The 25,262-nt window shown below is 37.7% G+C and overlaps 1 protein-coding gene across 2 annotated transcripts in view; it reads right to left on the bottom strand.

Annotated features, from left to right (window-relative positions):
• Nucleotides 1-455: 455 nt before the first annotated feature.
• The window catches only part of PTCD2 (pentatricopeptide repeat domain 2), a 33,963-nt gene continuing 9,156 nt past the window's right edge, over nt 456-25,262 (bottom strand). For both annotated transcript variants that reach the window (XM_012783279.2, XM_076008102.1), the window contains 7 exons: nt 24,504-24,621; nt 20,019-20,097; nt 19,163-19,254; nt 16,853-16,966; nt 13,480-13,554; nt 7,349-7,462; nt 456-1,862 (listed from right to left, as the gene is read on the bottom strand). In XM_012783279.2, the coding sequence (XP_012638733.2) occupies nt 1,641-1,862; nt 7,349-7,462; nt 13,480-13,554; nt 16,853-16,966; nt 19,163-19,254; nt 20,019-20,097; nt 24,504-24,621 (814 nt within the window). In that variant the 3' untranslated portion in view covers nt 456-1,640. The remainder of the gene's footprint in view (nt 1,863-7,348; nt 7,463-13,479; nt 13,555-16,852; nt 16,967-19,162; nt 19,255-20,018; nt 20,098-24,503; nt 24,622-25,262) is intronic.

Below are 25,262 nucleotides of genomic sequence, written 5' to 3'. Positions count from 1 at the left end.
TCCACTGCAAATTAGTTATGCCAGTTTGGACGAGTCATTTCCTCAACCTGACAGATGAAGGAGTTAACTAGGAGACTCAGAAGACTCCTCCTAGTCTAAAGTTTCTGATTCTCTGAACAATCCCTGCCTCGGAATAACAATAAAGTGAACAGCCTTAGTTTTGGAAGAAGCAGTGGAGTCTGTGGCAGTCTTGGCAGACAGCTGCTGAGATTTGAACATCCCTCTGGGCCTCCAGAAACAAAAGGCACAACTGAGGTGTGGTAGCTGTGTATCTTCTGCACCTTAGTGAACAAATATGATAAAATTCACCAGATGCTATATTTCAAACCCTAAGTGTGAAGCTTTGACTTACTCTCATGATACATTTATTTTTGCAACAAAAAATAAGGCATCCAAGAAAAAAAGATTAACAAGATACACTATAGAACCAAATATTTATGACCCATATAGAAAACTAAATATTATATAGTTTTTATTGGCACTTATTTTGAAAAGTACAGGATTTACTCATGAACAAAGCAGTGATCATTTAAATTTGGCTTACTTACCAGCTCTGAAAGCTAAATTTGGATTTTGTCTGTGCTGCTGAGGAAAAACAAGCACAATCCCAAAAAGTTTGCTCAGGAACCTTTTTATTTCTCTTATTTTTCAGAAAATTTGACCCTACTGAACCTTGCATAAAAATTTCAAATCTATAGGCAAATACACATAGGCACTATTTTTTTTTTTCTTTTTTCTTTTTTTTTTTTTTTTGAGCAAGTGGCATACAAGGGAACATAGGCACTATTATTTTGCAGATGAAAAAATGAGGGCTCAAGTATCTTGTTTTGGGTCACTGAAATACATGATGGTGGGCTGGGAGTAGTGGCTCACACCTGTAATCTCAGCACTTTGGGAGGCCAAGGTAGAGGATCATTTAAGGCCAGGTTTGAGTTTGAGACTAGCCTGGGCAACACAGTGAGATTGTGTCTCTACAAAAAACAAAAAAAATTAACTGGGCATGGTGGCATGCACCTATAGTCCCAGCAACTCAGAGGCTGAGGTAGGAGGATTACTTGAGCCTAAGAGTTTGAGGTTGCAGAGAGCTATGAGGATGCCACGGCACTCTAGCTTGGGTGACACACTGAGACCCTGTCTTAAAAAAAAGAAAGAAAAGAAAAGAAATATTTGATGGCAGGGCAGTGAGAAAATCCTGGGCTATTTTCTAACATGGTAGAATAATGGTTTCGAATCTCCTGAATTCAGTAAGGGTACACTTTGCGAGTAACGACTCCCTTGAAAATCAGAGATGACCACATGTGTAGTGAAATTCATTCCTTAATGGTGCTTATGGGTTCCACTCTGGTACCAGAAGCTGGACTGGAGACAGCAACCATGTTCCTTCAAGGGTCCTCAGCAGTGTACACAGAAGACACCTCCTTTCTAAAGGAGCTAAGGTTTCTGTGCTTGCATCTAGACCTTCACAGTGGCACAACATCGTAACTTCTCAGTTCAGCATGCCACCACTCTGAACTCGGCAATTTAGGGAGGAGACCAAAGGTTAGCATTGTGTCCACTGAAGTATGATGCCTAGTTTCTTAGGGAAGCCAATAACTCACTAGAAGTGGGCCCCTCAGATACACAGGTGGATTAAACTAGGGTTACTCAGCCAACAGAGACTTGCTGAGTGGCTGCAAGGTCCGATGGCTGACTGTCTTGTTCAACGGCAACATGTGGGATTTCTTGTCCTTGGGTATGTGGCAGAGCAGGGCATCCAAAGTGTAAGTGGAGACCTGGCCACTGATGTGCAGTTTCCCATAGATCTCATCAAATTTGGTCAGAAGGGCAGGCACATCCTTCACTTTTTCCCTCACTTTGGCCAGCTGGAAAGAAGTAAAAGCAGATTGTTATGTCTCTGTAAGATTTCTTCCTTGTTCTTTCCATACTCTAAGACAAGACAGACATGGGTAAAAATATATAGCATACACCTAAAGTGGTGAAAACCAAGGTACTGGGACACATGGAGGCATCACTGACTATAAGAGACTCCACAAGCTACCAATGCAATTCAGAATTAGCACTTGAAAAATCAAACCTTGCATCTTATAAAAGGGTGCTCAAATGACACACAGCATGTAGAGGAGGGCAAATACCAATGGAATCAACTTTGTTCAATGTAAGGATTAGGGCTGAAGCAGGCAGGGCCAAATCACACAGAGTTTTTTTTTTTTTTTTTAAATTTACTCTAAAAAAGCCATCCAAGGGTCAAGTGGGACACAATCTGATTTAGGTTTAAAATATTGTCTAGAAAATGAATTGGAGGTACAGGGATGTGAAGACTATTCCAGAGGCTACCATCATAGCTGAGATGAGAAAGGACTGTGGTTTAGACAGGGGAATGTATAGAAAGGATGGAGAAGTAATGTACGTGAGGTATATTTTAGAGGTTTAACTAACAGGATTTATTGTTGACAGGATGAAGGAAAGGGAGGAGTCAAAGTTATCATCTCTATTTGGGCGTTAGTAACTGGATGATGGGTGGTGTCATTTGCTGAGATGGGGAAGGCATGGAGGACCAGATTTAGAGGGGAAAATCAAGAGTTCTGTTTTCGACAGGATTGAGATAGCTGTGAAACATCTAAGTGGTCGTGTTGAGAGGCTGTTGGATGTACAACTCTGGCTTGCAGAGGAGAGGTCTACCCCAGAGGTATAAACAGTAGAGTCACAAGTATCTGAATAGTATTTCATTCTGCAAAAATGGGTGAGCTTGAAATTAGAATGTGAAGCTTTCTGAACAGATCAACATTTTACTTAGCTCAGTCCTTACTAAGGATACAACTTAACATTTCTTGATGAAACTTAACTGGGATGAAGCTTCCTAACAAATCCTTTGGTCATCTTCTAAATGTATAATACTATTAATATTTGATACCTGCACATCTTCCTTTCAAACAAGGGCTCCCAACCAAATCTACAGACAAGCAGTCTGAACATTTCTTAATGTTCTTTTTAAAAAAGCCTGTTAAATCCTCATGTGCAAGGTGAAATGATTTAATGTGCAACATATGGCTTCCGAAAGAAGCAAAGCAAGCATGGCAAGCTGGCGGTAACTCTGATCTAAAAACGGTATTAGCTCTGTTATATAATTACAGAAATATTAAATGGCTTCATTAGAACCATTCTACAATTTAAGCAGAAAAGGATTGTACCATATTTGTTGTTAATTTAGTTTAAAAAAAGAAATCAATGAAGAAACAGCTAACATTTGAGCAGTTTCAGTAACATTATTGCAGAAAACTGACAATTCTTTTCAATAGTTCTCTGGTGGTATAATAGCACCCATGAAAGTGCAGCAGAATTGCAGAAAATCAACAATTATTTCAATACTCCTCTGGTGGTAAAATAGCACCTATGACAGTTTATAGTCTTATCTCCACACAATACATTTTTAATAACTGTTGGTATAAACACTCAATATACCACTTATAAAATGCAGACTCTTACAACATAAGACACCACACAATCTCACAGACACATATTTAGAACTAGCTCAAAAGCTACTGCAGTTATATGCATCAATCCATTTCTCATCAAGCAGTTCCCTAACTGGTTTCACAATAACCTGGGAGAATACACTGAACTAGAAGGGTTAGTTTTCTACATAGAAGAGTCTTATATCAGTAGTTTTCCATGTGGGGTTTGTTTGGACACTTTAGTCATATAAATGGGTGACAACATATAGATGGATCCGGTCTAAGGAAAGATTAATGTCAATGCTGTTGAGAAAGTTAAAGTTATATCAGTATTTCACATGATGGTGCACACACACATGTAATAGTGCACTTTGAAATCTGTTCATACTTCCAGTTCCCCTACTTTTGTAAACTTACTCCAAAAAGAATTTGGGTGGGTAACAACCTACACAGAGCTGAGACCTCAAATAGAAAGAAGCCTTATATTAATCATACCCAGTTAGTCATTTTCCTGACAATCTCCCTTTTATCAGCAGGAAGAAGACTTTGGGTGGAAACGAGGAAATGGGACAGGGCTAGGAAGGCGACAGTGTGGCAGGGGGAAGCAGCCATGCCCTCTAGTGCCAATCCTGCCATCTCAGCTGTCTTCCTGGACCAAACTATGAAAGGAAGAGGAAGGAGGGAGAAACGAAGGAGGGAGGACCAACCAACAGGACACTTGGTTAGTCAAAATGATAATACCAGTATTAACAATATGATCACTGTCAATTTCTTTACAATTTCTTTACAGTTGTTTTTCTCCGCTTAAGTTATATGCTACTAGAGATGTACAAATTACTATATTTCAAATATGGTACAATAATTGCTCTTTGTATACTTAAGCCATCAATGTGATACATGGGTTCATTTGTTTCATTTTGCTTTCAATTTTTAGGAATTGCTTTTTCTCTTCATTTTTAATTAATTTTGTTTTATAATTTTGTAATGCATTTCCATGGTTCCCAAGTCAAATATACAAGCAAGTTCCATTTGGAGAAGTCATGCTTCTATCCCTCACTTTCATAACGGTTTCCTTAAATTTTTTAAATTAAATTTTTTAAATTTATTTTAATTGACAAATATTAATAATTGTGTATATTTATAGAGTATGATGTGATGTTTTGATTCATGTAGACAATACAGAAAGATTCAATCAAGCTAATTAACATATCCAGCACCTACCAACTTATCATTTATTTGTGGTGAGATATTAATCTATTCTTTTGGCATTTTTGAAATATATATTATTAACTGTGGTCCGTAAAGGCTCCACCAAAAAACATCAGAACTGATAAACAAATTCAGTAAAGTTGCAGGTTAGAAAATGAACATATAAAAATCAGTAGCGTTTCTGTACACTAACAACAAACTATCTAAAAAAGAAAACAATATAACCATTTTAGTTTTTCCATTTGTTATGTGTTTCAAAAATCTAAATATGTGTGTGTGTATTTCCTCCATCTTAAAGTATACCACACAAAGACTTGCATCTTGCTTTTTTCACTTAACAACATATTTAAGTGATCCATACATATCTTACATAGTGGTCCATAGCAGTGTATGTTGGATCTATTCATCATTTCTTTTGAGATGCATAGCATTCCTTTGTATGGACATACCCTAATTTGTTCAACTAGTCCTCTACTAATGGAAATCTGTTTTTTTCCCAGTCTTTTGCTATTACAAATTGGCCTGCAACAAATAGATTTATACATATAACTTCTTTATTTTTGCCAGTGTATATTTGTTTGTATTTATTTATTTACAGAGTCTCACTCTGTTGCCTGGGCTAGACAGTCATGGTGTCAGCCTAGCTCCCAGCGACTTCAAACTCCTGGACTCAAGTGATCCTCCTACCTCAGCATCCCAAGTAGCTGGGACTACAGATGCATGCCACCATGCTCTGCTAATTTTTCTATTTTTAGTAGAGACAGGGTCTTTTTGTATTTTTAGTAGAGACAGGATCTTGCTGTTGCTCAGGCTGCTTTTGAACTCCTGACCTCAAGCAATTCTCCCACCTTGGCCTCCCAGAGTACTAGGATTATAGGCAGGAGCCACTGCACCCAGCCTGCCAGTGTATCTTTACCATATATTCCAAGAAGTGGGAAGACTGAGTCAAAGGGTGAATTCATGTGTAATTTTGCTAGATACTGCCAAGTGCCTCTTGATGGGGGCTGCACCAATCTGCACTCTAGCAACATAAGATGATAATACCCATTTCCTCACAGCCTCACCAACCGAGTATGTTGTCAAACTCAAATTTCTACTAATCTGAGGTATGAGAAATATCATAGGGTAGTTTTATTTTACATTTTTCTTAATATGAGCAAGGCTTAGAATCTTTTCAAATGTTTAAAGTCCATTCACAATTTGTCTTTAGTGAATTCTGTCCATATTCACCCATTTTTCTTTAGGGCTGTTGGTTCTTACAATTTTCAAAAAGAGCACTTTAAATATTAGGGCTTAGTCTTTTGTCTATATGATTAAAAATTCAAAGTATTTTCTTCCCCAACTTGTCACTTACCTTTCGGATTTGTTTACGGTGTTTTGCTATGCCAAAAAAAAAAATATTTAAAAATTTTTTATCTAATCAAATTTATCAATCTTTTATTGATTTGGATTTTGACTGAGAAATAAAAGTTTTTCTACTCCCACAATATAAAAGAATTCAGTTTATATCTTCTTTATTCAGTTTAATGTTTATACCTACTACTTACATAGTTTTTAAATATTTTTTTAAATTTAAATAGCTCCTGCATTTTGAATTTTTGGAATTTATCTTGGTTTGTAGTATGAGAACTTATAAAATTTTATCTTTTCCACTGGTACCACTTCTAAGAGTAGTCTATCCATTCCAATTGATCTGAGATACTAGCCTTTATCTTATATTAAATTTGCACATGCAGTTGGGTCTATATCTGGACCTTCTATTCTGTCCCATTAGCTGCCCTACTCAGACACTAAGCTAGTCTGAATTATAGAAGCTTTAACATGCTCTACTGTCTGCTAAGCCTAGCACCTCTTACTGCTCTTCTTCAGGGCTTTCTTGGCTATTCTTGCTTGTTTGTTCTTCCAACTAACCTTTAATTACAGAAAAAACAAAGTGATATTTTTATGGGGATCATATTACATTATCACATTAACTTGTGAAGGACTGACTTTTTATGAGGTGGAGTCTTCCTATCTAAACTCATGGTATGTCTTTTTATTTGTAGGGAAGTTTTTGGTTTTTTTTTAAAGATGAGAGACAGGATACCCTATTGTTTGCTGATGAGAATGATCCACAGGGAAGGGGATACTGAGGATGCTTTAAAGAGGAAGACAACTTCTAGACTGACACCCTGCAGTGAGTCAGAAAGGATGGGACCTGTGCATGACTGGAGAGGCTGGCTCAAGAGGTGCACCCACAGTCACTGTGGGCATACAGGGCAAGGCACCAGAGGCTGTCAATGCGGCAGACCTTCTCTTCTGATTACTTCTATTTTCTCCATGAAACAGGAAGCAAGGTCACCAACTGAGAGTGAGAAGTAGGAGAAGCTAATCACAGCTTGAGGGAAAGCAAAAAGGTATAAAATTGTCATCTAGAAGAAAAAGAGAGCCAGGGCCCATGAATACAGTGTCGAGAAAAGAATAATATAAAAGGAAAAAGATTTCCTAGCATTTCAGAGGATATATTCTATTGGAAGGAAAAAAATCTTTGCATTTACCCATAAAGTCTTAAAAATAGGAACAAAAGAGAGGCTGCTATATTTGACAATCTCTTTAAGGAGGTAAATTATGGAATTAGGAAATTAAGCGAGCATTTTATAGAGTGTCCTTTCACTTTTAAATGATTTCTGTAAAACTTGTACACTCACCACTTCCTCTGAGTACACATATCTTTTCACAAATCTTGATACGTTTCCTTCTGCAGCATTCGTTAGTATGTGTATGGGAGTTTCCAACATATTTGACTGGATATGGATTATAATCTGCATATAAAAAAGAAACAAGCAAAAATAAGACTGAGCCAGTGTTTCAATGTTGAGAAATGTACCTGGTTAGATCAACCTGCATTTATAGGCACTGAGCCTGCTTTGATGCTCTTTCTTAATTTATTGCTTGTACAAGTTCAAAACAGTGCTTTAAATGTATGCTCAAAAGCCAAGACTTGCTTTGCAACAGTTAGTCAAAATACTACAACTTCAAAACTTGCTTAAGGGTAACACTGGAGATAGTATGGATTTTGGTGTTTGGATATTTGGGCTGAAATCCAGACACTGGCAAGTACCAGCTATGTGACTCTGGGCCACAATGCCCTCATTTGTATAACAGGGAAAATACATTTAGATCTACCATTTGGGGTTACTGTGAACATTAAATGAAATACCAGCACACAGGAGGTACTCAATAAACAAATACATTAGTTTCCCCTTTCCTATATCCTCTAGATTCAGAAGATATGATAATCCAACAATCTCTTAAGATTGGCTAGGGGCAAAGAGATTGTTGTTAGGAAATTGCAGGCAGGTAGGTTACTCAGGCATAGAGTAGAAGTTGGCTGAAGTCTTAATGAGTCACTCCTATTTACACTGTATCTATTAAGGAACTTTCAAAACATGGTATTGTACTGTGCTTTCAAAATAACACTACCACCTACTTTCCACCAGATAGGTACAATTAACACAAGAGAAAAATAACAAATGTTTTCCCCTAATTACCAGCATTCACTAGGACAATGTGAAAAGTAGAAAAAGGTTTAAAGAAAATATCAGCAACTATGAAAATGAGAACAGAATTCACCAACCAATGTTAACCACTATTTATAATTTGATGTATTATCTTTCAAATATATTAGTATTTTCCCCAAAATTTGATACTGCTTTTTGTCAATTATACAGTGAACATTTATTTCCTCATAGTATTAATATTGGGGGAAAAAAAAACCCTCTTTTTTTTAACAAATGCATAGTAATTCATCATGTAAATATATACTTTATTATATTGATCAATATGTATATATACACATATATTTAAAAAACCAGGAATGCCTTAGACTTGATTCCCAAAAGTAAAATTGCTAAGCCAAGGCACATAAACATTTTTAAGGCTCTTGATCTTTACAAAAGGTAGTTTTTCTGGAAAAGATTTTCCTTTTTCACATTCAACCATATATGTTCTCTCACCAGTCTATTGTGAAACATTGATGTTTGTTGAGTAGTTTATCAGGATGAGGGATTATCTATGGTCCTGAAAAACAATGAAACTAGCCCACACAGACTAAATATAAAGAACCTAATCTACACTCAGTGCTCTAAAGCACAGGAAAATCATAAGCACATCCCTTTTGGGAGACAACTCTCAAGGGTTTCTTGAATTTCTGCATATCTTGACAGCAGAAACACTGACTGCCTTTATTCCAGATTATTTTTTACATAACCAACAGACACAGTATCATCCAGAACAAAGGGCAGGTGTGCTTACTGCCCATTATAAGAGATTTGGGTTCCCTAAGTTCAGGGTTCCTCTCTTAAAATGCAACCTCCTGTGTGTGCAAGAGGCATTTAGAGCTTTTCATGTCACCCTGAGAGAACTAGGACTTAGGAAACTGATGCAAAGACGCGAATACTCTGGCTACTGCCACTGCTATACTAAACTGTCCTTCATTTCTCTGGAGTACACATGTCTTGTGTACTCCAGTAGCATCCATGAAACTGGGGCAGGTTAACTCATTAGCTTGCAAATGGGATAAAATCTCCAACCCTTCACAGTTCTTAACACTCTTGTTAATAAAAAACCTATCACAATTTGGTTGCCAGTGGTCTGTCCTCTCAAAGGCAAGGACAAGTCTACCTTGTTGAATGCTATGTCTTCACTGCTTGGCACCCAATCAACCATCAATAACAACGAACAAGAAGGGGAGTGTGGGTCCCCTAGCAATTTACAAAGATAAACCGCCTATATCACTATGCTAGAAATAGCGTGCTCCTTGAAGATTTCAATGTTTCTTCGTAAGTTTTCCCGATCTCTCTTCCTACCTCCAGGAATTATCTGATTCAGCAGGGATTTCAAGAATAAGGTTCACGACCTTAAAATACACTGATGAAAGGCAATACACATGAGGCAGTTACTGATGAAAGGCAAAGAGAAAATTTAAAGCTAGGGGCTTGTCTCAGGGTGCAATTAAAGAAAACTAAAGCAGGACACAGCACATTGCTTTAATCGTATAGATTTCAAACAAAAGATCAGGGAAATTGAATTAGCAAGGAACAGGGGAAATTTTGGTAAGAAAAACTATTTAAAGAACACACACTTCCTGCTCCTCTGATTTTCTGAGGCCTCAGGAAATGATGATGAGTTACTGGATACCTTTGGCCAAAAAAGGGAACAGAAGCCCTTAGCATACAGAAATTTCCATTTCTTGCTGCTTTTATTTTCTTTTTAAATATGCTATATTGGAAGTAGAATATCATAGTGTGGTAGAGGCTGCTAGTTTTCTAACCAGTATCCATTTTTCCCTTCTGTTTTGATAGCAGAACTCCTTTAATTGATGCTGTCACATATGGAACTCAAAGACTGTATTTCTCAGAATTCAAGTAGGTATGGCCATGGGATTAAATTCTGGCCAATAACACAAAGTATAAGTTGTTGGCTGAGACATTTGGGAAAGCATCTTTAAAAGGGACCAACTTCTGTGTCCTCTCCCATTTTCCCTACTTCTTGCTGGACCAGAGATACAATGGATGGAAGTCACATGCTTAGGATGGTAGAGTAGAAACAGAGTCTAGACTCCTGATGGACACATTGGAATGCCACAGCAGACCTTGACTGACCACCTCTGATCTTTTCACATGGAAGAAAAATAAAGCCTCTCATTTGTATAGGCTCTTGTTTTCTTGGAGTCTCTCTATATTGCTCCCAACCAAATGCAATTCTTGACTTACACATATGGGTAAAATGCTGCCATAAAGGGATTTATGAGAAATGAGTCCTGTCTCCCTTCCTACTGTGCTGCCTAGGAGACTTCCCAGCATAAGCTAGAACTTTAGGGTGGCCTTATTGGGTAGGAGAATGGAGCACTGAAACATTCACCTGTATTAACAAATGATAAAAGCAGCAAAACCACTTGTTAATTCTCTTGCAAGGTAAATTCAATTCCAAAATGGGTCTCCATTTGAAGACTTGCCAGATTTCTAGAGAAATGATTAGAATTCAGACAGAATCAGTGGAAAGTTACCTGTGTTGGTCTCTGCTACTTTCAGACATATTGGGAAGTGGAAATGAATCCCTTGATTTTGAGCATCATTGCTAAAAAGGGGCTAAGAGTTTTTTTGAGATTGAGGGGTTTAAATTCAGACTGAAAGGGCAGTGTCAGTATGTATGTGTTTTGATGAGATCTGCTAAATTGATGTAGTATGTATTAAGTATTAGCTGGGAAAATAGGAAACCAGGTCCTCTGGGTCATATTGGCAGAAGCAGCAACTTAGATTAAAAAAAAAAAAAAAAACCTGAGGCAGAAAATTAGGTAAGTTCAAATTTCAATTGTCAGCTGCAAAAGATTATAGCATAAGGCATTAATTTTTAAAGTAGATCAGGAAGAAAAGGCTTCATTTATTTTTGCTAATACTGACAGAACACTCTCTACTCAGCCTATCTGTCAGGTTTCCATTTCTTAATAATTAACAAATTGCCTTTAAGGATTCCAAGTATATGACTCAGCCTTAGAGAAGCTAAGGCCCATTAAGTCATTTTAAAAAAATGTGCTCTAATAACAGAGACCTAGAATCTGAGAGATAGCTAAACTTGAGAATGGCATGATCTCTTTTTCCTTGTCTCTGAGGAAGATGAAACAGGCTTATATTACAACCTGAAAAATCTAGATTGAACATTTGGAAGAATTTCCTGAGCATTTTTAAATAATAAAATAATCTTTAAGTTTCCTGATAGTGGATAATTCTGTGACACAGTTCACGGAAAGGGCGATTCACAGTCAAGATCAGTTCAAGGTTCCTTACACAGCCCTTGCCTCAAATATGCCTGTTCCACCCTTTTCCTGCTCTCGAGGAAAGGAGCCGGTCCTGCCGCCTGGCACTACATGCACTAGTGGGGATCACATCTGTGACATCTAGTTCTGTGTTCTCTTCATTACTCAGGAGCCACTAGTCCCAGTCCTGGATAAGAAAGACATACCCTTCTTATCTCTGTTGGTCTGAAGGGGTGGGGAAACCCTTTGCTGACAGAATTGGTGTTGAAACCCTGACTCTGCTATTTAATTAGCTGAGCGAGCTTAGGTAATTTACCTACCCTTGAACCTTCATCTATAATATGGAGAAATATTGTTTTGACAGGGTTGTATAAAACGAACTAATGAATATAAACTACCTAGCATGGCACTTTAGCTAAATTAAAGTCCTGCCTATCTCACGCTCTTTAATTTCTTACCACCAATCCTTATCCATCCCTCCAATCTCACTTCAACTCTTAGAAGAGGTACCGATGATTCACATAAAATACCTCTCCCCATGCGCTCCTGTCTTTCCTACCTGACGCTATGAACCACTAGGATAGTTTTAACCTTATTGGAAGAGCCTCTTGCTAATCCCAGCAGTTCTATCCTGTCCCACCATGAAATTAGCACATCTGCAGGCCACTCTCTCTGAGATACCAGAGCAGTCCATATCCAGTAGAAAGCAAAGAAGATCAAAGACATATGGTGCCTGCTGGGAGACCAGACTTCCTAGTCTGTTTGGCATGCTGCTATCACTGGCTCAAATGACCTGAACTTTTAGACTCTGGGTCTTTGCCAGCCTTGGCCTCCAAGACCTGCCTTGGCCTGTGAGCTTTTCAGGCTGATGGCTCCCCATCCCCTGCTTGCACCTGCAGTTTCTGCTTTGGCCTCCAGCCTGAAAAGGGGCCATCGGTAGCGGGCTATGATGGGTAGGGCTCTTAGCCCTCTTAGATTGCTGGACAGCTGCTATTTCTTATCTGTCTCTTCTGATGCTTCCTCTGTCTAACCATTCATGTCTCATAAACTCATTTCTAACTCTTCTTACTCCCCTTTCTTGTGGCATTATCAGCTCCCATCAGATCCACTACCAGGTGTATACAGATGAGTTCTGAACTGACAGCTCTGACACTCTTCCCCTCTCCAGGCTTTTCTTTTGCGACTCCCCACAACAGATGGGCTCAGTACACAAGCATGGGCTCAACAGGAGTCACTGTGTAGGGGCTACAGTGTCTCAATGGCAAGATACTGGTCTTTTTTTAAATTGGTCTGGGAAGGTTTAGGTGACTCACTGCTCAAACACTGGGAGTGATAACAGGATATGCTTTGAACTTTATTATTAGAGTGAAGCTTGTGATTCTGTGAGAAATTTTTTTGTTTTTAGTTTCAGAGATTAAGGTTTTGTACATCTTGGTGGTATCTGTGCAGCCCCTTGCTGACTCAAACAAAATCCCAAATAAGTGACCCAAGTGGCCCAGATAATGGGGCGAATGGGCCACAGCAGACCAACATAATAAAAATAAAAATAGCTAACATTTATCGAATGCTTACCATGTGTCAGGCACTATTTTATGCACCATAGGTATATTAGCTCATCAATCACAAGGATGCCATGAGTTAGGTAGCTTGGATGAGAAGCAGTTAGCATGCAGGTTTCTCTCAAGGCCCAGTAAAAAGACCGGAGAGTCTATCTCCATTCCCTCCATCTCTTCACATCTACAGCCTTCTTAGCCACGTCCCACACTTCAGCATTTAGCCACGTCTTATCTCTGAGCATATATGCCTTTCACACCCATTTATAAACTCCTGGAAGCAATGGCTGTGTTTGACTCCTCTCTCACAGGCGTGATGCTGTAATTTTCACAGAGAGGAGCTCCACAAATGACTGTTCATTTGAATGAAATGAAGACTCTGGGAGACTAAGTCACTGTACACAGCCAAAATATTTAAACATCATTTTATTATATTTCAAGGCTTACCTTAAACCATAAAGAAGTCACTTACATTTAAATTAATGCAGGCTATGCTGTCTGGATTCATGATTTGAGAAAAAATGGACATAGCTTTTGCCACCTGGTTCTAGAAGGAAGAAAAACAAGTCATACCCCAAATCATATGAACATTACTGTGCTATCATACAGATCATTTAGAGAAGGCAGGATATTACTATTCATGGGGCCCTAGGGGTTTTGATGTCTACAAAGAAAAAAAGTTTTTGGGTTAATCAAAAATAAACATGCCATAAAATGCTTATCCAGTGACATATTATTGAATGTCACTGCCTGAGTGACATTCACTTATTGAATTGAACCTGCCTGAGTCTAGTTTTTAAGCTAGAGACATAAAGTTGGCATTTTCCCTTCTTCCATTGGAATCAGCTTAAAAAACACAGGAATGAGAAGCAAAGATGCAAACCCCATCTTTGACACCTGTCATTAGAACACAGAATCCTCATGCCACAGCAGAGGTGAAAGCACTGCCAGAAACACTGCAGATGGAGCCGGGCAGGCTCAGAAGAAAGCAGTCAGAGGAGAACCCTGCTGTGTATCTCAGAAAGAGCCCCAAAAGGCACATTTCTCAGGGTGAGGGCGCAACCTGCAGGATAAAACCTAAATTCCTATTTACAATGAGGGGACTGGAGTGTAGGACTAGTAAGGAGAACCTCCCTGGATCCGGTGATGGCAGAGGTGAGGCTACCAAAGATTTCCAAAGATAAGCCACATTCACAGGAAGCAGTGTGTCCCTAAGGCAGTAGCAGAGACTGTTCACTGAAAACTACTTCAATACTTATTGCCATTAATGAGGACTAAATAGAGCCTGTGCATACAGACACCACTCTGGGTCATATAAAGGAAAATCCTGCTAGTCTAGAACAGGGCTCTGGTGTCCTCTTCACCCCACATGAATCTTCTGCAAATGGCTGGTCTAAGAGAAACTTACATCTTTCAATGCTGAGTAATCAAAAAAGAACCATTGCACAACTTCCATAAAGATAATATTTTTAAAAAGGAGGAAAAAAAATACAGTAAAACAAAATAAGAAAATAAACTTGCAGATGAAGAAACCCAATTAGAAAAATGTTTCCATGGACATACAGGACAGAAATGAGAAAAATGAACATGATCACATCAATCAGAAGTGGCAAAAACATGGCAGGCCCCAGATTTCTCCACAGCAACATTCCATACTGGAAGGCAGAAGAACAGTGCCTAAAAAACCTCAAGAAAACAAGTGTCACCTCAAAAATTTTAATCTGGCCTAACTGTGATTTAAGTACAAAAACAACTGGCAAATAAAATAATTTTAAATATTGAGAACAGGGGATACTGTTTCTATAAAGAATTCACTAGAAGATACACTTTAGCCAGCAAAGAGAAGACTGGAAAACAACAGCAAAACTACTAGCAGTAAACAATAAACCTATTTAACTATACCTTGTATATAAGACTAACACAAATGTGGGGTATATGGTTACAGAATAGAGTCTTAATGTTATACACCTGGACAATTAGGAAACAACAGTACTAATACAAGTTAGGAAGAGAAGAGAAAAAGAAGCTAAGAGACAGAGAAAGTACTCTCATTTGCTTATCGTTACCTGTGGGTCAAAAAATATCACTTAAAGCTGACAAATCAAGTATATTTAAGAGAAAAGTGAATATTACCAAAGTAACATATCAACTAAAACTAGGTGGAAGAGGAGGAAAATAAGAAGGGAAACAGGAAATATACTAATTTTAGCATTACTTGTATTAGGGAATTAATAGGTATTGCCAAAAGAATTAGGGAATTAAGAAAATTAAATAAAATTATGGTTTTCAAGTATCCACCATGGCAAAAATACAAAACATAGAAAATACAGAAATATAGAATCTGAGGGTATTTTGTCAAAAAAAAAAAAAAAAAAAAAAAGAAAATACAGAAATAACCACAAGGCATAAGATAGTTGAAATGTGATAAAAATCAAAAGCATCAATTAAAATAAGACCTAAGATCAAATATGTTATATTAATATAAATGGGTTATATTAAAAGAAAGACTAGCAGCATATTATTAATATAAAGCAAACTTGAAATTTATGCAGTGTGTGAGATACAACTAAAACAAAACGATTCAGAAAGATTACAAAAATAAAGAATAGGAAAAGCTGTATATCAGACAAATGCAAACCTGATCAAAACAAAGGGACAAACAAAAATAAGAGTGGAGATATTAAAATTAGATAAAGGTAACTTCAGAGCAAAAGCATTAAACATGACCAAGAAAGGTATTTTAAATGGTAAAATGAGAGATTCACGACGATTATGTAACAATGATGATGTATCTACACACCAGATAGTATAACTTACAAAGAAATAAAGGAAAAACTCTAGGAGCTTAAAAAGAAATAGAAACATACACCTTAGAAGAGACTTTAGTTCATCTCACTCAGTTCATGACAGAGTAAGTGGATAAAACAAATTCCCTGGATAGAGAGGGAAGCTTAGAAAGTTGAAGAAATGATCATGGCCTAGTGGAAGCCTGGTAAGTGTCTACCCTCTTAAGTCTTTGTCCTTCAATGACTTTTCCCAGCAGTAAATGGTAATGGATCACCTTCATATTTTAATTTCTAATTAATGATAAACAAGAGCTCTCCAGCTACATTTTCCCAGGCGGGGAAATAACCTGCCTTGGTTACTATTAATATTTTTCTGTAATAAATTTTCCTTTTACTGCATAGCAAATGTGTAAAGTATTTCATATATTTTAGGCCTTGGAATAGGGGATCTTTGAAGAAAGGGGAAATTCTAGGGTTCTGGGTGTAACTCTGTCCCTCACCGAGATGAGACTTCAAGAAGGTCCCCTCTTCTCTCTGGGCCTCGGCTGCCTCCCTCTGTGCAGTGAGTGGGGAGAATACGTGATCACTATACTCTCACACAAATAACAGCAGTTGGGTCTAACGAAACACAGGATGAACCCCACTTCTACAAAGGGCTGACCCCAGAGTCTTCATTCATCTGAGGTGAATTCAGCTTTGGAGAGCATTAAATTAAACTGCTTTCTGAGAATATTACAAAGTAAACTGATCATTTGCAATGTTCATTTTAATTACTTAAGAAATTTCTCTCAGGGTGCAGCTTCCCTCCCTGATTCTCCAGAGGATCTCAGCCAATCCCTTCTAGAAAGAAATATATGTTAGGTCCTCAAACATAAACAGAAACATTCTTTGCAGGTATAGGTACAGATATAGGTTGCCATGGCAACACAGGCATTGGTTTCTTTATGGTAACTTTTTATTTACAATATCGTCGGGAGGGGGGAAACAAAAGCAAGAACTAATGAAATTAGTAAAGTCCTGCCTACTCCCAATTTACATAGGTGTACCCCAAAGCCTTACCTGATTCAGAGCCAATGCCACAGCAAAACAGGATGCTCTTCTGGAGAGAACTTCTCCTTTGATTAGGGCTTCATCTCTTAATGTGTTACAGATTTTGAAAGATTCAGGGCTATTCTGTGAGGAAACAGAATTGCTCAATAAATGTTATGAACCTTTAAGTTTAATAAAATGACTAACAGTGCTCTATATTTTAGATTTCCTCTCATAAGAATTTCCCAGAGCATATCTCAAGCCACTTAAAAGATTAAGCTCCACATAGATACTATTTGCAAACAGACCAAGTTATTGATATGTTAGTAGCTCAAAACTAAATTAACTTTCTTTTTAAAGCACTTTGTCAATTTTCTGACTTGGGGCAGTTTTCACCAGAAAAACTTTGTTATCTGAGCAGGCTAGTGTCTAGACACAGGCCCCATACCTCAAAGTATAGAGTCAGCCTGTTACTATATTAAATAGCAGAGCAAGGCCCAACAAGGAGAAGTCTCCTGGTGGGATTTCCAATCTGCAAATATCCACATAAGTCAAATATTTGAAAACATGAACACTAATTTGAACATTTATTATAAAAGAATCCCATGAAAACAGAAACCTTAAAAAACAATCCAAGAATGTGAGTGATACAATAACCAGCAGGACAGCAATGGTAAAACTCAATCCTCTTCCTCTATGCATGTCGTAGGTGGATTAGCTTTACGAGAGCAGCATTAGCCGTGTACCTATGTCTACCTGTCATGACATGAGTCACAACTCAAATTCTCAAAATCAAACTTGAATTTGATCAGAGACAACATCTCTCAGAACTGACTTGGAATTGGTACTGGCTAGCCAGCTCAATTTTTCAACTCATCTCCACTGGGTGAAACAAGTTATTCTTAGACATAACACAGGGGAGGAAAAGTCCTCTGGCTCTTGCTAAATTGTAGAATTAAATTCTCTCCACTTCAGTGAACACTCAGAAAACTGGGAATCACAATGCTGAATAACTGATGCTCTAATGTTGTGTGTTTTGTTGGCCTTCTGTTTCTCAGAATCATAGAACATTATGATTGGAAAAAATTATCTAATCCAGTGGTTAGCAAACCACAATTTGGCCCTGGGGCCATATGCAGCCTACAGCTAAGAATGGTTTTTACATTTTTTAAAGGCTTGTAAAAACAAAAAAGAATATGTGTCAGAAACCATATGTGGCAGAGACTGTATGTGGTGCCCAATGCCTAAAATATTCACTATCTGGCCTTTTATAGAAAAAGTTTGCTGACCCCTAATCCAACTCTCTCATTTTACAAATGAGATAAGTGATCAGTTCAGAGCTATGTAATCCAGTTATTAATAATACTAAAGTTGAGACTAGACTCCAAGTTTCTCAATTCCCTGTTGATTTTCTTTCCACTACAACCCAGCTGCCCCTCATTCTGGAAAATTGGTATGCTACATTCTTTAGGGAAGTTTTTCATGGCCCATTTTCTTCTACCCTGCTTGGTGTTCCCTGTTTTCAGCATAAAGAGTTTCCAAAGTCAGGCTACAGTAATTCATTGAACCTTGGTCATTTCACTATTTCAGTTATTATTTATTCATTTAATAAGTATTGAAGAAAAAGTTTCTATGTGCAAGAAACAATCCTGCTGCAGTGAGGATATGAAGACTTATAAGTTATGGTCTCTGTCCGCAAAGAGTTCATTTTAAAGTCACATATTTATTAAAGACCTATAGGGTACTAGGCACTGTGTTAGGTGCTGGGATACAAAGAAGCCTCAAGGAGCTCACACTAAAGTGAGGGAAATGGATCCTGTATCTACTAAGTACAACAGCAGGCTGTGTTAGAAGGACCAGTAGGTGATACAAACAGAGCACAACTAAGGGATATTTGAAGGCAATAAACATTACTTCTAGCTTTGTTGATTACAAAATCTTGACAGATGAGGACAAAGTAGTCTTTGAGTTTACTACTGAGGGATGGGAAGATTTCCATAGAAGAGGGCAACAGGGAAGATGGATCTGGCAGAGTGCAGCATGCAAGACGACTCTAAAGCACGGCTTAAACCCAACATACTGCCTCTTGTTCTCACTATCCACACGATCACCAGAGAAGGGTGAAAAAATGATAAAATTGATTTTCCCATAATAAAACTGTCTGATAAGGCTAACTTGAGCTTTCTAAAAATGAATACATGTTAAATTAAAATATTTGAACCAGATGGAAAACAGATTTCAGAGGAACTGAATTTTATTTGTAGAGAGAGAAACAAATAAATAAATCCTCTCTCAAACAGTACTTACAAGGCTCTAAAAGTTAAGGGGAAACAGTCTTACCAGTTTGTAGCAAATTGCAAAAGCAAGGACATAGGTATCTTTGCTGAACTTCACATCTTGGTTTTTCATCTCTATCAATACTTCCAAAGCACCTGTCAAAAATGAGGAGTGGACTACCAGTATTAAATGCATTTTAGCAAGGTCAGAGTTCCTCTACTGTTGGCTGCTGAAGTGCTAATCTGTTCAACACCATCTACTAAAAAGTATATTTCAGCACAATAAAAGCTACTTCTCAAAGTCACTTAGCAATTACCTAAATATTAAAATAAATTATCAAGTCATTCAGGAAGAACTAATATTTAACACCTGCTATAATTTTACCATAAGTAAAATCTGGGATGGTTAGTTTAAGGCATGACATACAATGCAATGTTTTCAAACTTCAAGAATGAGGTCTCCGCTGGGTGCAGTGGCTCAAGCCTGTAATCCTAGCACTCTGGGAGGCCGAGGCAGGAGGATCGCTTAAGGTCAGGAGTTCGAAACCAGCCTGAGCAAGAGCGAGATCCCGTCTCTACTAAAAATAGAAAGAAATTAATTGGCCAACTATAAATATATAGAAAAAATTAGTTGGGCATGGTGGTGCATGCCTGTAGTCCCAGCTACTCGGGAGGCTGAGGCAGGATTGCTTGAGCCCAGGAGTTTAAGGTTGCTGTGAGGTAGGCTGATGCCATGGCATTGTGTAGCCCGGGCAACACAATGAGACTCTGTCTCAAAGAAAAAAAAAAGAATGAGGTCTTCATAATTCAGCTACTCATCAGGAATGTAAGGATCATTTTTGCATGATCCATTTTTTTCCTCCTAATTACTACAGCAAGGACAACAGAATTTTTCAACAAACATAAATTGGAGTACTTACTTTCATATTTACCCTTGATAAATAACATATCCATCAAGATATTGAATGATGTGGAATCTGGGAAGAAACCTCGTAAATGCTAATGAAGAAAAATAATACAGGCTGGTTAAAATTTAAAACTATTAAGGGGATATTTATACTGTTACCTATTCGGGTCTTATTTTTCTGCATGGTTTATTCATTTGGCCTTCTAAATTCTCTAATAAATTTGATATACCAATCATTAATTTTTGAAAAAAGTTAAAATGCTGCCTACTCTCTTGGCTGTCTTACCTTTGGGAATGGGCACACTGAACAATCAGCAAGAGGTACAGAGAGAGAGACCGGGTTTTGTAAGTACGTTTTTACAAAACATGGCTCTGCTGCGCTTAGGAGAAAAGAAATGAGCCAATTAACCCTAGCAGGGTGGTCTTTAAACGTGGGCGTCAGCTATTAACACAAAATGGCAGCTATAAATGTACTTGAGCACTAAGGCAGGAGGTCTTTTGGCAAACAGATAATACTGAATTAATTACTATTTGAAATAATTCACTTAAACAGTGGTTATCAACATTTTTTTCCAACTTGTATGTATTGATTTATTTTAACTGACAAATAGAAATTGTACATATTTATCATGTACCTGTTGTTTTGAGATATGTATACACTGTGGAATGGCTAGGCCAAGCTAATTAAAATATGTATTACTTCACATACTTATTATTTTTGTGGTGAGAAGACTTTGAATCTACTCTCTTGGCAATTCTAAAGACTACAATACACTCTTATTAACTACAGTCACCAAGTTGTACAATAGATCGCTTGAACTTATTCCTTCTATCTAACTGAAATTTTTTATCCTTGACCAAATCTCCCCAACATCTTCTCAGAGATTTGAGTGCCATGATAATGTGGCATATGACATTTGAATGTATTATTAAATGTGCCTTGCCCAAGTTTTATTTTCTTTTTTGAGCACCTACCACATAGACCCTGTTCTAAGTGCTGAGAATAAAGAAATGATAAATAAGACACACATCCTGCTCCAAGCTCTAGTGTGGTTTATAATCCAGAGGAGCTTAAATTCTGGTGTGGGGGGACAGACAATGTACAAGTGAATAAAACAAGTGAAAAAAAATGTATTATTTCAAGTATCCATAAGGGCTATGAAAATCAAGGGAACAGGACAAAGTGATAGAGAAGACAGATGGAAGGTGGGCAGGGAGGACTCTCTGAGAGGAGACCTCAATGAGGTCGGGGAGGGAGTCTCAAGGATGAGGGTGCAACGTATTCCAGCAAGAGGCTGTGGCTCAGCATGGCTGAGGAACAACAAGCAGGCCCAGAGGGAAGTGAGCAAGGGGAAAGTAGGAGGAGAAGAGATGGCACAAAGGGCCCTATAGGTCATGGTCAGGTGTCTGACTTTTCCTTTAAGTGTTATGGAAAGCCACCAGAGCAGCCTTGTCCAATGGAAAGGTATTTCAAACCACCAGTGTGAGTTACATATGTGATCCTAAATTTTCAAATAGGCTCATTAAAAAAAGTAAAAAGAAATAGATTAAATTTATTTAGCCCCCTATATCCACAATGTAATTTCAACATGTAACCAATATAAAAAATGATGGAGATAATTTACAGTCTCCTTTTTATAGGAAGCATATGAAATCCATCATATATTTTAACTTAAAGCACATGTAAATTTGAACTAGCTATGGTCCAAGGGCTTGGTAAGTAAGTACATGCGGCTAGTAGCTACCATATTGGCCACACTACTGGGTTGTGAGTAGGGAACACAAGTTTGCATAGAAACAGAATTAGGCTTTATGTCACTTACTCTCATTCAGTTCATCCTACTCCAGAAAACTAACTTATAAATTCTTCATCTACAAATAGGTTTAAAAAAATTATACTTTCATTTTATTGTTCATTTTTGTGTTTTTATCAGCATACAGCTATGATTTATTACAGTGAAACTTTTGTTTTCTTTTTTTTCTAGTTCATTTTTTTAAATTTTTTTAAAAATTTCAGAATACTATGGGGGTATAAACATTTTGGCTACATATAATGCATTTGCCTCACTCAAGTCAGGGCTACAAGTGTGCTCTTCCCCCATACAGTGTGTTCTACATCCATTAGTTGTGAGTTTACCCACCCCTACCACCCTCTCCCACCTGACTGGCACCTAATGAATATTACTACCGTATGTGCACCTTAGTGTTGATCAGTTAGTACTAATTTGATGGCGAGTACATGTGGTGCTTGTTTTTCCATTCCTGTGATTGAAACTGGATCCCCACCTCTCACAAAAATCAACTCACTGTGGATAACAGACTTAAACCTAAGGCATGAAACTTTAAGAATTCTAGAAGAAAATGTTGGGAAAACTCTTATTATAGACATTGGCGTAGACAAAGAATTTACGAAGAGGACTCCCAAAGCAATCACAGCAGCAACAAAATAAATAAATAGGACCTGATCAAATTAAAAAGCTTGTGCACAGCCAAGAAAACTATCATTACAGCAAATAGATAACCTACAGAATGGGAGAAAATATTTGCATTCTATATATCTGATAAAGGGCTGATAATAAGAATCTATATAGAACTTAAGAAAATTAACAAGAAAAAAATCAAACAACCTCATCAATAAATGGGCAAAGGACATGAACAGAAACTTTTCAAAAGAAGAAAGAATAATAGCTAGCAAACATAAAAAAGTGCTCAACATCTCTAATCATTAGGGAAATGCAAATCAAAAGCACAATGAGATATCACCTAACTCCAATAAGAATGGCCTTTATCAAAAAGTCCCAAAACAACAAATGCTGGTGTGGATGTGGAGAGATTGGAACTCTTACACTGCTGGTGGGACTGCAAATTAGTACAACCCGTGGAAAGTAATTTGGAGTTATATCAAAGGGCCAAAAATAGAAATACCATTTGATCCAGCAATCCCACTACTAGGCATCTACCCAAAGGAAAAAAAGACATTCTATAAAAAGACATCTGCATTGGAATGTTTTCTTTTAATTAAAAGAACATTAACATAACATTATATAAAATTAACATATGTTTAGTAAAAAACAGTCAAACAATACAAAAATGTATAGAGTAAAAAGCAAGAACTTTTTACAATTCTACCCTAACGATAAAAAGCAGTTTAGGGCCAGGCGTGGGGGCGCATTGGCTCATGCCTGTAATCCTAGCACTCTGGGAGGCCAAGGCGGGTGGATCGCTCAAGGTCAGGAGTTCGAAACCAGCCTGAGCAAGAGCAAGACCCCATCTCTACTAAAAATAGAAAGAAATTAATTGGACAACTAAAAATATATAGAAAAAATTAGCCGGGTATGCAGGTGCATGCCTGTAGTCCCAGCTACTCGGAAGGCTGAGACAGAATCTCGGAAGGATTGCTTGAGCCCAGGAGTTTGAGGTTGCTGTGAGCTAGGCTGATGCCATGGCATTCTAGCCCAGGCAACAGAGTGATACTCTGTCTCGGGGGGGGGGGGGAAGTAGTTTAGTATATATCTTTCCAGATTTTTAATACATATTAACATATACTAAAATGTAAATATGTGTATATGTTTTTTCTTTTTTAGAAAAAAATAGGATCAAACTATCTCTATTATTCTGAAACTACCTTTTCTCTGCTTACTAATATATCATGGTTATCCTTCTAATATACAGCTGTCCTCAAAGAAGCGCAAGCCTAGAGTTAACAGTCTTACCACATACAAAGAACACTTCACATGAGAAAGAATAAGAGGCACAGAAGAACGACCTCGTTACATAAGTTCCTAAATATCCTAAAGTATACCTCATGGCCAGACTCAGCCCCCAAATTTAACAAATGTTTCTGACCATGGATAAATTTATATGTTTCTAGGGCCCATATTCCTCATCTGTAAAATGGAAATAATAGATCTACCTCACCAGGAATATTGGGGGAAACAAATAAAATGAAACATGTAAAGTACTTAAGCACAATACGGAGGACATAGTAAATACTCAATAAGTAATGGAAAAAATAATTACTTATTTTTGTTTTTAGGGAAAAAAAATGATGTGAAAGCATTTTTAAAAATAGAAAAGAATTTCAAAAATATAGTCTTCAACCAGAAATAAAAATACAAATAGAAAATCGAGAGAGAGCACAGGTGAAGGATAGGAATGATAGTCTTAAATTGGCAGCTTGTCAAACTACTCTCCCCTGGAAGCTCCTGAAAGAGGATATATGCCCCAGGACGACATACATCCAAAGTAGCAGATACCCTGTAATCCATACCCATACCTCTTTCACACCTGCTCTACACCAATGTTGATCCCTACACGTCTTCACATGAACTGACCCCTAGCAGACTTTAAAAATGAATGAAAAAGCTCATTCATTCAGCCCAGTGGCCTATCTCTGAAAATCTAACCCCGGAATAATGTGTATGGAAGAGATGCCTTTCCTAATATCACCAAAAACACCCCATCACATTAGCAGGGAAAGCAATCAAAAAACAATAACCTGGTCTTTGATGAGTGCCAAGGCAGATTCCTCAAGATCCAACTCATAACATAGCCTCATGAAAAGTGGTCCAAACTTATATTCCCCCAAAGTGACATTTCTGTTCTCTGCATGGTACCTGGAAGTCAAAATGATTCGATGAGCCAAAACATAGGAGACAGAAAAAAGGACAAAGACCGTGGCATGCAGTAGGTGCTATGTATATAACAAAGAATGAGGCACTCTTGCAGTCTGGAGGGGGAGAAGTGGAAAGATGAAGACAACAGAGGCATGCTGGAGTGTAGAAGTATACCAGGCATTTAAACAAACAAATAAACAAAAGAGTTTGTTAGAGGCTGACATATCCTGTGGAATAAAAAAATAAAGGAAAAATGTACATTATAATCATTCTCCAAATTTAGTAAGGACCTGCTGAGATTGTGTGAGTATACCTTAGAAAATAGCAGGACCCTTGCAGCTGCAAGTGAATCAGAAAGAAACCCACCCAGAGGAGGACAAAAGAAAGGAGTGGGTGGATGCTCTGTGCTCACCCCCATGAAGATGGCAGACAGCGACAGATGCATTTACAATGGACAGCAATCTCTCTGCGTTTCTAAGCCTGGGGAAAGGCACATGCAACCTACAATCACCTAGCTAAACAAGCTAACTGCAGTTTTGAAATTTTTAGTTTTAGGAAAAGACTAATTTTAAACACGATGATGTCTAATATATGGCTTGAGATTTCTACAGGGAGCCACTTGGAACTGCAGAACTGTAAAT

This window comes from Microcebus murinus, chromosome 11, assembly GCF_040939455.1.
Source record: "Microcebus murinus isolate Inina chromosome 11, M.murinus_Inina_mat1.0, whole genome shotgun sequence".
NCBI lineage: Eukaryota > Metazoa > Chordata > Mammalia > Primates > Cheirogaleidae > Microcebus > Microcebus murinus.
The sequence above is the reverse complement of the archived record's forward strand: the minus strand, read 5'-3'. Positions and strand labels throughout refer to the sequence as shown.